Genomic DNA, 14147 nt, shown 5'->3' with positions numbered 1-14147 from the left:
AAGTCTTTGTTGAAATTACATCAGAAACAAACTGATGATGATGTCATGAGGTAGAAGGACAAGGCAGGTCGGATCAGTCAGGATCAAGCCACCCGTGCTGGTTTGCAGAACCACATCATTCACACACGCACACACATGCACACACACAAGGTTAACTGATGACACCTGGGTAACGTCCTTTTAGGTCTCGTAGCAAGAAAGCTATGACTCTTAGTGCACTGACACAAGACAGTAGGGAAAATGTGTTTCGCTATTAACATCTCTGAGACACAAAAGTGAGAGCTAAAAATGTTCGATTTGCGAAATACAGCGACGATGAATCAGAATTCTGTGATACTACGAACACTAATGCTAACGATCTGTCCTAATCTGAGGTAAAGTTTAACTTTTGGTGCTAAGCACAACGTTTGAAATCTCTGACATGCTTCCAGATTACACAACATGACGTGCATTGATTTGTTCCTGCTTCAATTTCTCAACTATTAACCAAGGACTCTTCATACTGAATTACTTCCTGTCACCGCTCACGTTATAGAAACTACAAACACTCAAAAAGCTTTACAAAGTGCTGACTAAACAAACTAAACAAATTTTAGTTTGAAAAAGTCACTAGTGACCTATTTATTTTTAATTAATCTGTTTATAATTAGTCTTAGATTAGGTCGAGCTTTTGTCGTGCAAAATGAATCAACACTTTCTGACCAATCAGATTTGAGAATTCAACATCGAGCAGAATATGTAAGCTCCTACAAACGGTCGTGTAATCAAACAGCTGAACAAAGATCTGCTTAAGGACGGTATCTCATGCAGTATTGCCGTGTGTTACTAGTAGTCTGTTCTGTAAATACAATACGGTGTTACTCCTGTAACCATGGGGACCAACACGCCCACTGAAATCTGCTTCCAGCCAATCAGGTGGCTGCACCTCTGCCCTACTGCTTACACAAGGGCACTAATTAGAGCGTGAAATAACGGCTTCTACACCCTACGTTGTATGTTTTTTTTTTAAAAAAAACAAAAAAAAAACAAAAGGCAAGCCATCTGGGATTAGTCTTCTTTGCTTTTTTTCCTTTATTTATTCTTTTATATTTTACTCTACACATGTGGCTGGTAATGCAAGTCTCAAACTGAGTAGTAGTACTAACATGTTAACAGGAGCAACAGCGACAGGTTTGGGGTCGTGGACGAAGTGAAGTAAAAACCTGAGAGGTTTCATCACTAGTTTTATCATGATGTTGCCAAATTGACAAGGTTTCAGCTGAATAAAGGTGTGAAAGTTTTAAAGTGTTGGAAGGTGAAACTTCGGGCAAGAAATAACAGACTCATAGAAAAAGTTCATTTCTAAAAATCTCAAACTTCAAACATCTCGTCTGGGTCTGTATTTAATATTTACAGTTTCGACATTCGCCTCAGAGTTGTTTCTGCGATTATCTTGAAACAAATAATAACAAGTTCACAGATACAGGACGTGATGGGTCAGTGGTTAAGGCTTCGGGTTAGCGATCAGAAGGTCTCGGGTTCGAGCCCACAAGCTGCTGAGACGTTGACGTTGGGTCCTCGAGCAAGGCCCTTAACCTCACCTGCTCCAGGGGTGCAGTACTATGGCTGACACTATCATAATAATAACCTGGGATATGCAAAAACCTATTCTCTCTGTGTGTATGCGACAAATAAAAATCGAATTGAATCGAAAACTGTTCAGCTGAAGATAGGAAAACTATCAGAACTGGTGCTGGCTGGATGTTTTTTGTTTTTCACACCATTCTGTGTAAATCTCCATGGTGGAAAATCCTAACAGTAGAACATTACTTAAAGCTCCTGACATGCACAACTGACCGATAAACACTTATTTAAACAAACAAAACTTAAATAATCGAACATCCACAGTGTAAACGTACAACGTTATTGTGATATAACAAAAAAAACGTTCAGATACTTAACTTTGCTGGCAAACCATCAACAAAAACGGTATATTTTTGGTTCTAATCCTGTGGAATATCTTTATATGAATGAACTGACAGTAGCAGATAGTTGACGCTGTGACGTCACATAAACACACTGATTTTTTTTGAAAACTTTTCGAAACCGGTTTGTTGTGTTCACATACCGGCTCGCGGCGCGTGCGCTCCTCCTTGTTGCGCAACTCGAAGGACTCTTCCTCCTCCTCTTCCTCCTCTTCCTCTTCTCTGCCTCCATGCTCGCGCCCCAACAAACGGAAGCCTCGCGTGCAGCACAGCCACCAGCAAACTCCCCGCAAAGGCATTCAAAATCCTCACACGAGCTTTTCGGGGTTTTTGTTTTGTTGTTGTTTGTTTGTTTGTTTGTTTTTTTTTTTAACAGCTGCACCTGTGAGCAAAATGGCGGCGCGCACACATCCGCCCGGCGCGCGCTCCGTTGCCGTGGAAACGAAACGGTGTGGCTAGCTTTAGGAGAGTTTGTTGAAGTTAGAATCCAAAAGTAGATTTTTTTTTCGTCATGATTTTGTAGAAATGTCCGAACACCGTACAGACAAAAACCCGCAAGAAATAATAAAAAATATATATATCGAAAATATATTTCTCCGGAAACTTTATTCAACGTTATTCACTGAATTAGAAAAGAAGAAAGAAAACAAAACTGTTTCCGTTTATTTTCCAGCGCAAAATAAAAGAAATGAGTTTTTTAATTGCATGTTAAAACTAGCAAAGTGCAATAACGTCTCGGTGTCAGCTTTTAGCTCCTAGCTGTTAGCCGTTAGCTCCTAGATCTCCCTCACCGCTGCCCCGCTTCCAGACTGCTGAAAGTTCAGCGTGCAGGAGCGTGTTGGAGAAAGTAGGCGTGGTCTGTTAGCACACGTTCCCTTTCCTACAATATGATAGGTTGATCCGGCGCACGCCTACAGAACAGCCACGCCTCTTATGCGTTGCGTCACAGCCTGGTTTTGGCAACAGGCCCTAACTTGTCATCCCAGACGTTTAGTGCAGCAAAGCATGCATTTATTCATCAGAATAAATCAGAATCACAATCAGGTTTATTGGCCAAGTGTGTTGATGTTGACACACACAAGGAATTTGGTTCCAGCTGTTTGTGACTCTCAAAAGTACAGACATAAATAACACTATTCTATACATTTAGATTGGACCATACAAGACAAATCAGACTATACAAGACAAATCAGACTATACAAGACAAGAGAAAACAGACAAGACACGATAAGACAAAACAGACAAGACAAGACAAAACAGACAAGACAAAACAGACAATACAAGACAAAACAGACAAGACAAAACAGACAATACAAGACAAGACAAAACAGACAATACAAGACAATAAAAAAGTCTATACAAGACAAGACAAAACAGACTATACAAGACAAGACAAAACAGACTATACAAGACAAAACAGACTATACAAGACAAAACAGACTATACAAGACAAGACAAAACAGACTATACAAGACAAAACAGACTATACAAGACAAGACAAAACAAACTATACAAGACAAGACAAAACAGACTATACAAGACAAAACAGACTATACAAGACAAGACAAAACAAACTATACAAGACAAGACAAAACAGACTATACAAGACAAGACAAAACAGACTATACAAGACAAAACAGACTATACAAGACAAGACAAAACAGACTATACAAGACAAGACAAAACAGACTATACAAGACAAGACAAAACAGACTATACAAGACAAAACAGACTATACAAGACAAAACAGACTATACAAGACAAGACAAAACAGACTATACAAGACAAAACAGACTATACAAGACAAAACAGACTATACATGACAATGCAGATGTGATACAATAGACAGTATGAGTATTAAATATGAATACAGAATATATGACTGATTAGTTATGTACATATAGTGTGAGAGTACATGGTAGTGCAAATAACAATATTGTGCAATATTATGCTTTTTGTACAATATACAGCAGCAGTAGTGTGTTTAATGTATACGGATGATGTGATGACTGACAGTTCTGATAATGCAGTACTTGTAGATATGAAGCAGTGAATATAATTATGCTGAGTTGTTAATAAGGGTGATTGTCTGGGGAAGAAACCGTTCCTGTGTCTGGCAGTTTTTCAGGCTTTCGATTCCACCGAATGAAGTCAAGTGAGCCGTGTACTTGTAATAACTATGTAATATCAACTATAGCACTTTTATCTAGTAATTAATAGTGACATCTTCCACAGTGGAATCATAAAGAAATATAGACAAATACAAATCATAGACCTGATTTTGGGAACATTTATCTAAAACAGACTTGACTTAATACATAATCAATCTATGACAGTGTAAGAAAAAGAATATACACTAGGGTGAAACATCAGGGAGGTCTAAGCACATTCACGGGAAAGCGTCCCACTATAAAACCTGCAGATCTTTTCTTGTTCCAGCTGGGATGTCGTCGTTTGAGACGGAGCACCTTGGAATGCTGAAAGTAAAAAGTAAGTAAAGAAAAGTGAGCTTATTTATTTGGGTAGTGCCAAAAAGGGGAATCTGGAGCCTGTGTGTGTACTGACAAGAGAGCGTTAAGACTTCAGTGAACAAGCAAATGATGAAAGACAGAGAGAGAGAGACAGAGAGAGAGAGAGAGAGAGAGAGAGAGAGAGAGAGAGAGAGAGAGAGAGAGTTAGAGAGAGAGGTGTTAATATGGCCTCCTGAAACACATTTCATGCCTGAATGGAAAGCAGATGGACTTCCAGGAAGAGTAAAGAAAAGGACAAAGAGGGAGGGAGAGAAATAAAAGGGCTTGATCTCACAAGAAAAGAAATCTGAATCCATTTTTCATTCCCTTCTTTTAGTTTTATTAGCACTATTATTCCTTCTCACACATACATCCTTACAGGCTTCATGAACCCCAGTAGATCCTTTTAAAACCATACAAGAAATGTTCATGAGAAGTCTCTCTCTCTCTCTCTCTCTCTCTCTCTCTCTCTCACACACACACACACACACACACACACACACACACACACACACACACACACACACACACACGAGACACTTGATCGCTTTTCCCTTTCTCTCTCCTTCTCTCATGTCACTTCATTTCCTCTTGTTTGCTTTGCTCCGCTCTGCTCTCTCCTCATTCATCACACTTTTGAGGCTTTAAGGGAAAATCGGCCCTGGAGGTCTCGCATATCAATATCTATAATCTCCAATTTAATTTCTGAGAACTTAAACCTCTTTTATGGACAAGTTGCACCATATTATGACATTACCCACAATACTAAGCAACTGCTTGCTGATCCTTGGCTTCATCTCTACCTAAAGAGACCTAAAGATGCTGCGGAGCAGAGTTTTAGTCTTTAAGACATACAATCTGCTCAAATCAGACCCGAGGGTTAAAACGTCATGTCATTACCGCCATCAACACCATCCGGCTTGTCGTCTCATAAGTTGCTGATTGGCTGAGCCGAGTCTCTGGCAAAAATCAGCATCTGTATAGATGCATTGCATTCTGGGACATTGAGTCCAGCGTTTGCACTGACGTCTCTACCGTTTCTTATTAATATGACGATGGTTTGGGGAGAAAAGAAGCACCTGACTGCTAAAAACCTGATTGGTAATGTATGAGAACGCTGAAACCTTTTCTTCTATTAAACACCGCACTAGAAAAAACTTCTCATGGGAATAACGGCGATCCAGACAACCCGCAAATTAGCGGCAGAATCTCTAAACTCATCGCAAATATTTTACTATAATCACGTTTAATGTGTTTCAGGCTGGACTTTTCTCTCTCTCTCTCTCTCTCTCTCTCTCTCTCTCTCTCTCTCTCTCTCTCTCTCTCTCTCTTTGTTGCTTTCTCTCCACCTACAAAAACAGATGTTTTATTTTTAGAACATCCCTCTCTCTCTCTCTCTCTCTCTCTCTCTCTCTCTCTCTCTCTCTCTCTCTCTGTATCTCCTTCTCTCCTTTTATCCCTCCCTCTCCTGCCATGTCCAAGCCCACGCCATTTTGAAAAAGGGGAATTTTTTTTTTTTTACTTCTATATAAGGCTTGTACGAGAGCAAAGTTTTCAGAAGGAAAGCGACTGTCATTATCCTGCCCATCGCTTTGGCCCGGAGGACGGCGAGAGGTGAAGCAGAGGTCCTCCATTCCTGCCTTCATCACGGCCCTACTTCCTCTCACGTCTCACACCACTCCATGCGGCGATGGAGGTGAAGCTGTTGAACAAATACTGAGATTGATTTTTATGATTATGTTAAATGAATACTCCATCTGGGTTTATCGCTGGTCTCACATCTGTAGCCGAAAACAATTTCATCATTATAATGGATATCAAAGAGAACCTGTTAAAAAAAATCTGTCAAAAATGTATAATTTCAAATACCAAAAATAAAGCTATGAACTAAATCAGTTGCGACAGATATGAGAGAAATTAATTACTAAAGATGTTCTTTTATACAATATGTTTACAACGGAGCACTAAATTAAAATAGGAGGTCAGTTATTTACACTTTTAATTTTTTTCTTCTACATAAAAAGGCAAGAAATTCCGAATTTCCAAAACATCGATGCCAAAGTCTGCGCCGAATCAACGTTTACATGTCAGGAAGATTCTGACTAGCAAACAAAAGTTAAGCGAGCATAAATTCTTTCTTTCTGATCATATCTCACCTCACCGAAACATAATCAGTGTAGACAAAATAAAAAAAAAAGACGCACAAAACCCTTTAATTACAGATGTTTATGCATTCACGCAGATATGAATATGGTAGTGTGTAACACAGTGTGTGTGGAATTACAAACTATCTGTGAAATTGGATCGATGCATTGATTTAGAAGGTGAGGGAAAAAACACAGAGGCAACAATCATAAATGGATTATTAGTGAATAAGGTCAGGCAACTAGTTTGCAGTAAATTAATTCATCTTTGAAGGTGATAATATCGATACCTCATGACATCTATGACATCGTAGTTTTGTTTTTGTTTTTTGCGAATGAATGTGCCACAGATTCTTAACGGAGTCTGTCACATTTCGATTGGATGCTACTACATAAACGACATACAACTGAATCGTATCATAACGTATCAAATCGTATCAAAATGAATCGTATCATATCGTGTCATAATGAATCGTATCAAAACGAATCAAATCAAATTAAATCGTATCATATCAAATTGTATCATAACGGATTAAATTGTACCATATCGAATTGTATCATATAGAATTCTATAGTAATAAATCATTATCCTATTGTAGATCCTGATCATATTGATTTGCATCATAACACACTGAACCATATCCTATTCAGTCATATCATAATGTACCGAATCATATCATAAAGAATCATATCATAACATATTGAATCATACCATATCAAACCACATCATGATGAATCGATTCCTATTGAATTTTATCATAACAAATCGAACCATATCATATTTAATCACACCACAATGTATCAAACTGTGTCATAATGAATATGATTCAATATTAACGTATTGAATTCTATCATCGAATCGTTCCGTATCATAATGAATCAGATCATATCAAGGTAGAATCAGTGATATCATAAAATATCGTATTGTTGCCTTGTGAATTTAAATCTTACTGTATCACGTAGTGTGAAAACCAGTCTATTTTATTCATTCATTTCATTCATCTTCTACCGCTTATCCGACCTACCTCGGGTCATGTGGAGCCTGTGCCTATCTCAGGCGTCATCGGGCATCGAGGCAGGATACACCCTGGACGGAGTGCCAACCCATCGCAGGGCACACACACTCACTCTCATTCTCACTCATGCACTCACACACTACGGACAATTTTCCAGAGATGCCAATCAACCTACCATGCATGTCTTTGGACCGTGGGAGGAAACCGGAGTACCCGGAGGAAACCCCCGAGGCACGGGGAGAACATGCAAACTCCACACACACAAGGCGGAGGCGGGAATCGAACCCCCAACCCTGGAGGTGTGAGGCGGACATGCTAACCACTAAGCCAACGTGCCCCCCCCCCCCAGTCTATTTTAAATATGCTGTAGTAAGCCCTCTAATTATATACAGCGAATCGTATTATATACATTTGTACACCTTCGCTCAGTTCATAAAACAGATTTTTTTCATATCATTCGATCCAAATTCCACATATTACACATGCCACTTATTTAAAACACCTAATTATCGAATCTGGAGACTGGGTCTCTCTCAGCTGAAGCAGATTTGAGCCTGGTCCTGTTTGACTCCCTGAAAATAACTGCCCAGGATCGTTGCCAAAATGACCGCCAAGTGGACAGACTTTACTAGAAGGATTTCAGTTACACACACACACACACACACACAAACACACACAGAGAGAGAGAATGACTTCACCAGTGACTTGGTTGTGGCAAGTGGCAGAAATTCTGGCCCGTGTGGCTAGAACAGTTTGTCCTTTCAGACTCACATCCTAATTTTGTTAAGAGTTCCAGTGAAGGAGTTTAGCATTTTTTTTGTTTTTTCAAGGAAACATTTCTCAAATATATCGGGAGCTTTTGTGTTAGGAAGTTCAGTGGCGTCGGATTACCGAGTACAATCTGTCCTCTGGATGCAGCCAGGTCTCCCTGTGTCTGTCTGTTTCAATCAGGATGTTCGCTTCCAGCATGTTCCCCATCACACACTGTGCTACTGAATGTTTCATTAGTTCCCTAATTTGTACCTGGGTTTAAATGTCATTGTCCTCAAACCCATTGATATTTATAACACTTCACATGTTTAAAGGTCAAACAAGACACACTGTAGAAATCTGCAGTGGAACTGGAGCTCTGAGGTTAATAGAGATACCATCAGGAGATACAGCAGATGTTTATAAACCATTGTTTACTATTAAACTAATAATCATTCACTTATTAGATGATGATGATTCTTATTATTAAAATATTACACCCTTTCACACAAACACATAATCTTACACACTCTTACACACTCTTACACACTCACACAGGCTCACACACACTCTTACACACTCTCACAATCTTACACACTCTCACACACAGGCTCACACACAATCTTACACACTCTTACACACTTACACACACTCTCACAATCTTACACATTCTTACACATTCTCACAGGTTCACACACACACACACAGACACACAGACACACAGACACACACACACACACTCTTACACACTCACACAGGCTCACACACACTCTTACACACTCACACAATCTTACACACTCTCACACACAGGCTCACACACAATCTTATACACTCTTACACATTCTCACAGGTTCACACACACACACACACACACACACACACACACACACAGACACACACACACACACTCTTACACACTCTCACACAATCTTACACAATCTTACACTCTTACACAATCTTACAGACTCTCACCCAAACGTACACACTTTTACACACTCACACACAATCTTACACACTCTTACACACAGGCTCACACACAATCTTACACACAGGCTCACACACAATCTTACACACTTACACACTTACACACACTCACACAATCTTACACATTCTTACACATTCTCACAGGTTCACACACACACACACAGACACACACACTCTTACACACTCTCACACAATCTTACACAATCTTACACACTCTTACACAATCTTACAGACTCTCACCCAAACATACACACTTTTACACACTCACACACAATCTTACACACTCTTACACACTCTTATAGGCTCACACACACTCTCACACACTCTCACAAACTCTTATAGTCTCACACACTCTTACACTCACACAATCTTCCACACTTTTTCAGTCTCACACACATTTGTTTACAATCTTCCACAATCTTCCACACTCTCTCACACACTTACACAACCTTACACACTCTTACAGGCTCACACACTCTCACCAATTCTTACAGCCACACACATTCACACAAAATTACACTCTTTCAGTCTCACACACATTTGTATACAATCTTGCATAATCTTCCACACTCACACACAACCTTACACACTCTTTCAGTCTCACACACAATTGTACACACTCGTACACACTCTCACACACTCTTACATTCTCTCACACACACTCCTACACACTCTTACACACTTTCTTTGTGTCACACATTTTTACAGCATAGTGAAATTCTTTTGGGAGTCAGAGCTCAGGGTCCTGATACAGACTTAAGGGCCTCGCTCAAGGGCCCAGTAGTGGCATCTTGGTCTTTGACCCTAACTGTGGTCTTGTTTACAGTAACTGTGACGTGTGCACTGTGTCGCTTGGTGTCTGATGCCTCTTGTGTCTTTGAGCGGACGGATATTTGTATGCAGGGCGACGGAGAATCCGATCAATACTGCTGAGTCAGTGTGACGAAAGACAGACACATACTTCTCTAATCAGTTTATCCTCTCTTTCTCTCTCTCTCTCTCTCTCTCTCTCTCTCTCTCACTCTCTCTCTCTCTCTCTCTCTCTCTGTCCTCTTATCTAATTCATTCACACTCTTTTTTATTCACTCCTTTCTCTTCTCTCACGCTTCCTCTCTCTCTCCTTCCTTTCTCTCTCAATCGATCTTTCTCTTTTTCACTTATTAATGCTGCTTTGTTCTCTCTCTCTCTCTCTTTTTTCTCTCTCTCTCTTTCTCACTCTCTCTCTCTTTCTCTCTCTCGCTCTTTTTTCTCTCTCTCTCTCTCTTTCTCACTCTCTCTCTCTGTCTTATTTCCTTTTCCTCACACTATCCTATTCTCTCTCTCAGTTTATTTTTATATCACTTTCCTACATTTCTCCTTTCTTTCTTTCTTTCTTTCTTTCTTTCTTTCTTTCTTTCAGTCACTCTTCTTTCACATTTGTTATTTGTTCTATCACTCTCTAATACATATTTCTAATCTTCTAATTCTGCTCTATATACTATTTTCTCTCTCTCTCTCTCTCTCTCTCTCTCTCTCTCTCTCTCTCTCTCTCTCTCTCTCCTTTATTTTTCATAATCTATAGAAGTGTAACAGACATTATTTTTTACATAATGTTATTCTTCTTTATTTTTTGCCCTGACAATTTTTTTTTTAGCAAAAGTTTCGTTTTTTTTCCTGTCCCTCCAGAGATCAAGCTCCGCTTAGGCTCCAAATCCTGCTAAGTCCTGACAAGACGGCTGTGTGTGTGTGTGTGTGTGTGTGTGTGTGTGTGTGTGTGTGTGTGTGTGTGTGTGTGTGGATAGAGATTTATGGAAATCCTTCAACCTGACTGTAAGTCATTACAGCGAGTTAGCGAGCCTCCCAAAGCTTTCCTAAATCAGTGTCTCTTGGTCTTTCAGTTAAAAAGAAACAGCAGAGGAGAGAAGGAAAGAAAGGGGGATGGAAGGAGGAGAAGGAGGGGGAAGAGGAGGAGGGGGTGTCATGGAGAGGGCACAGAGGAGGAAAATCAAGCCTCCTTAAACTTCTGACCCCTCTCCATTTCCCTCTCTGCCTGCTGCCTTTCCTCTCACCTCCTGTCATCAGCTCTCTTTGGCTATCTTTATCTCCACTCCTCTTTCTCCTGTCCTCTTTTCCTCTTCTGCTATCCTCTCCTCTTTCTCCTTTCCTTTTTCTCCTCCCATTTTTGCTTTCCTCTTCTCTCCCCTTTCTCCTCTCCTCTCCTCTCCTCTCCTCTTCTTTCCCCTTTCTCATCTCCTCTTTTCTCCTCTCCTCTCCCCTTACTCCTCTCCTCTCCCCTTACTCCTCTCCTCTCTTCTCCTCTCCCCTCCCCTCCTCTCCTCTCTTCTCCTCTCCTCTCCCCTTACTCCTCCCCTTTCTCCTCTCCTCTCTTCTCCTCTCCCCTTACTCCTCTCCTCTCTTCTCCTCTCCTTTCTTCTCCTCTCCTCTCCTCTCCTCTCCTCTGTTCTCCTCTCCTCTCCTCTCCTCTCCCCTTTCTCCTCTCATCTCCTCTCTTCTCCTCTCCTCTCCTCTCCCCTTTCTCCTCTCCTCTCTTCTCCTCTCCTCTCCCCTTTCTCCTCTCCTCTCTTCTCCTCTCCTCTCCTCTCACCTTTCTCCTCTCCTCTCTTCTCCTCTCCTCTCTTCTCCTCTCCCCTTTCTCCTCTCCTCTCCTCTCCCCTTTCTCCTCTCCTCTCTTCTCCTCTTCTCTCCTCTCCTCTCCTCTCCTCTCCCCTTTCTCCTCTCCTCTCCTCTCCTCTCCCCTTACTCCTCTCCTCTCTTCTCCTCTCCTCTCTTCTCCTCTCTTCTCCTCTCCTCTCCTCTCCTCTCCCCTTTCTCCTCTCCTCTCTTCTCCTCTCCTCTCCCCTTTCTCCTCTCCTCTCCTCTCCCCTTTCTCCTCTCCTCTCTTCTCCTCTCCTCTCCTCTCCCCTTTCTCCTCTCCTCTCCTCTCCTCTCCTCTCCTCTCCTCTCCTCTCCCCTTACTCCTCTCCTCTCCTCTCCCATTTCTCCTCTCCTCTCCTCTCTTCTCCTCTCCTCTCTTCTCCTCTCCTCTCCTCTCCTCTCCTCTCCCCTTTCTCCTCTCCTCTCTTCTCCTCTCCTCTCCTCTCCCCTTTCTCCTCTCCTCTCCTCTCTTCTCCTCTCCTCTCCTCTCCTCTCCCCTTACTCCTCTCCTCTCCTCTCCCATTTCTCCTCTCCTCTCCTCTCTTCTCCTCTCCCCTCCTCTCTTCACCTTTTCAATGTTCTGTGTCTATGGATGTTTCTAGCCTGAAGCGAGATTTATTTTAGAAAATAAAATCATCAAAAGGAAACGTGGAAACAGCAACACTGACTCAAACCATTTTTATATTCGTTTATGAGAGAAGGAATACTTTAAAAAAGATCTAAGACTCTGACTCACAAGACAGGAAGATAGCCATCAGTTAATGGATCGCTGCTCCAAACGCTCTGCAGGATGAGAAAACATTCTGAAAGAAATACAAAGGACACAGAGAAAAAATATGGTGCTGTTATCAGAGTCATGCATCAGAGTCGAGGCAATAAGATGAGGACTAACAAGAGGAAACACACACACACACACACAGACTGAAAGAGACAGACAGACAGACAGATAGAGAGAGAGACACACAGAGACAGACAGACAGACAGACAGACAGACAGAGAGGAACAGAGAGAGAAAGACAGACAGACAGACAGACAGATAGAGCAGGAGACACACAGTGAGAGACAGACAGACAGATAGAGCAGGAAACACACAGTGAGACAGACAGACAGACAGATAGAGCAGGAGACACACAGTGAGACAGACAGACAGACAGATAGAGCAGGAGACACACAGTGAGACAGACAGACAGACAGACAGATAGAGCAGGAGACACACAGTGAGACAGACAGACAGACAGATAGAGCAGGAAACACACAGTGAGACAGACAGACAGACAGACAGACAAATATAAAGAGAGACAGACAGACAGAGACAGAGAGAAAGACAGACAGACAGATAGAGAGAGAGACAAGAGACAGACAGAGACAGATAGAAAGACAGATAAAGAGACAGACAGACAAAGACAAGACAAAGAGACAAAGAAAGAGAGAGTGAAAGAACTCAGAAAGTTTTTAATTCAAACTCCAACTGTCAAATCTCTCTTTCTCACACACACCTGAAGGTCTGATGTTGCTCTTCTCTCTCTCTCTCTCTCTCTCTCTCTCTCTCTCTCTGTTAATGTAGCTGTAACAGAGACTTCATCTAGCTCTCAATCATTTCTTCACACTCTCTCCCTCCATCTCTCTCTCTATCTGTCTACACCCCCTGTCTCTATACTGTATATACAGTCCTTCTACTAATAATACTTTCTTTCTTTCTTTCTTTCTTTCTTTCTTTCTTTCTTTCTTTCTTTCTTTAATAACATTTAACATGTATGTGTGAGAGAGAGAGAGTGAGAGAGAGAGAGTGAGAATGAGAGAGCTGAAATCCAGATCTTATAAACGCCATTCCGGCTGCTTATTAAGGGTTAAACAGGCGTGGGCGGCTCTCCGGAGGCCTTGCTCTATTTTTAGCCCGTAGTCTGTGTGAAAGTTCTCCGAACTCACAAACCGCTGCCAAACCTCTGGATCACTGTGTGTGTGTGTGTGTGTGTGTGTGTGTGTGTGTATGTATGTGTGTGTGTGTGTGTGTGTGTGTGTATGTGTGTGTGTGTTTAGACAGATGTTACATCACAGTCAGGATTCTGCGAATAATTTCAATCGCACTACTAGAAAAAGTTTTTGTGGATGTTGTTGGGGTTCTTTGGACCATCTTGGCTGCAGTCC

General features: G+C 41.3%; 1 protein-coding gene and 1 long non-coding RNA gene across 2 annotated transcripts in view; both read right to left on the bottom strand.

Annotated features, from left to right (window-relative positions):
• plekhh3 (pleckstrin homology, MyTH4 and FERM domain containing H3) overlaps positions 1 to 2771 on the bottom strand; it is a 34502-nt gene extending 31731 nt beyond the window's left edge. Inside the window, exon 1 of the mRNA XM_060891923.1 lies at positions 2108 to 2771. Coding sequence (XP_060747906.1) covers positions 2108 to 2263 — 156 coding nt within the window. The 5' untranslated portion in view covers positions 2264 to 2771. The remainder of the gene's footprint in view (positions 1 to 2107) is intronic.
• A 1469-nt stretch (positions 2772 to 4240) lies between these two features.
• On the bottom strand, positions 4241 to 13716 carry LOC132860664 (uncharacterized). Its single transcript, XR_009649868.1, has 3 exons — positions 13499 to 13716; positions 12739 to 12805; positions 4241 to 4441 (listed from the first exon to the last, which is right to left on the bottom strand). It is a non-coding gene; the product is annotated as an uncharacterized LOC132860664 (long non-coding RNA).
• Positions 13717 to 14147: the final 431 nt, after the last annotated feature.

Source organism: Tachysurus vachellii, chromosome 18 (genome assembly GCF_030014155.1).
Source record: "Tachysurus vachellii isolate PV-2020 chromosome 18, HZAU_Pvac_v1, whole genome shotgun sequence".
Lineage (NCBI taxonomy): Eukaryota > Metazoa > Chordata > Actinopteri > Siluriformes > Bagridae > Tachysurus > Tachysurus vachellii.
This window is presented reverse-complemented; position numbering and strand designations above follow the sequence as displayed.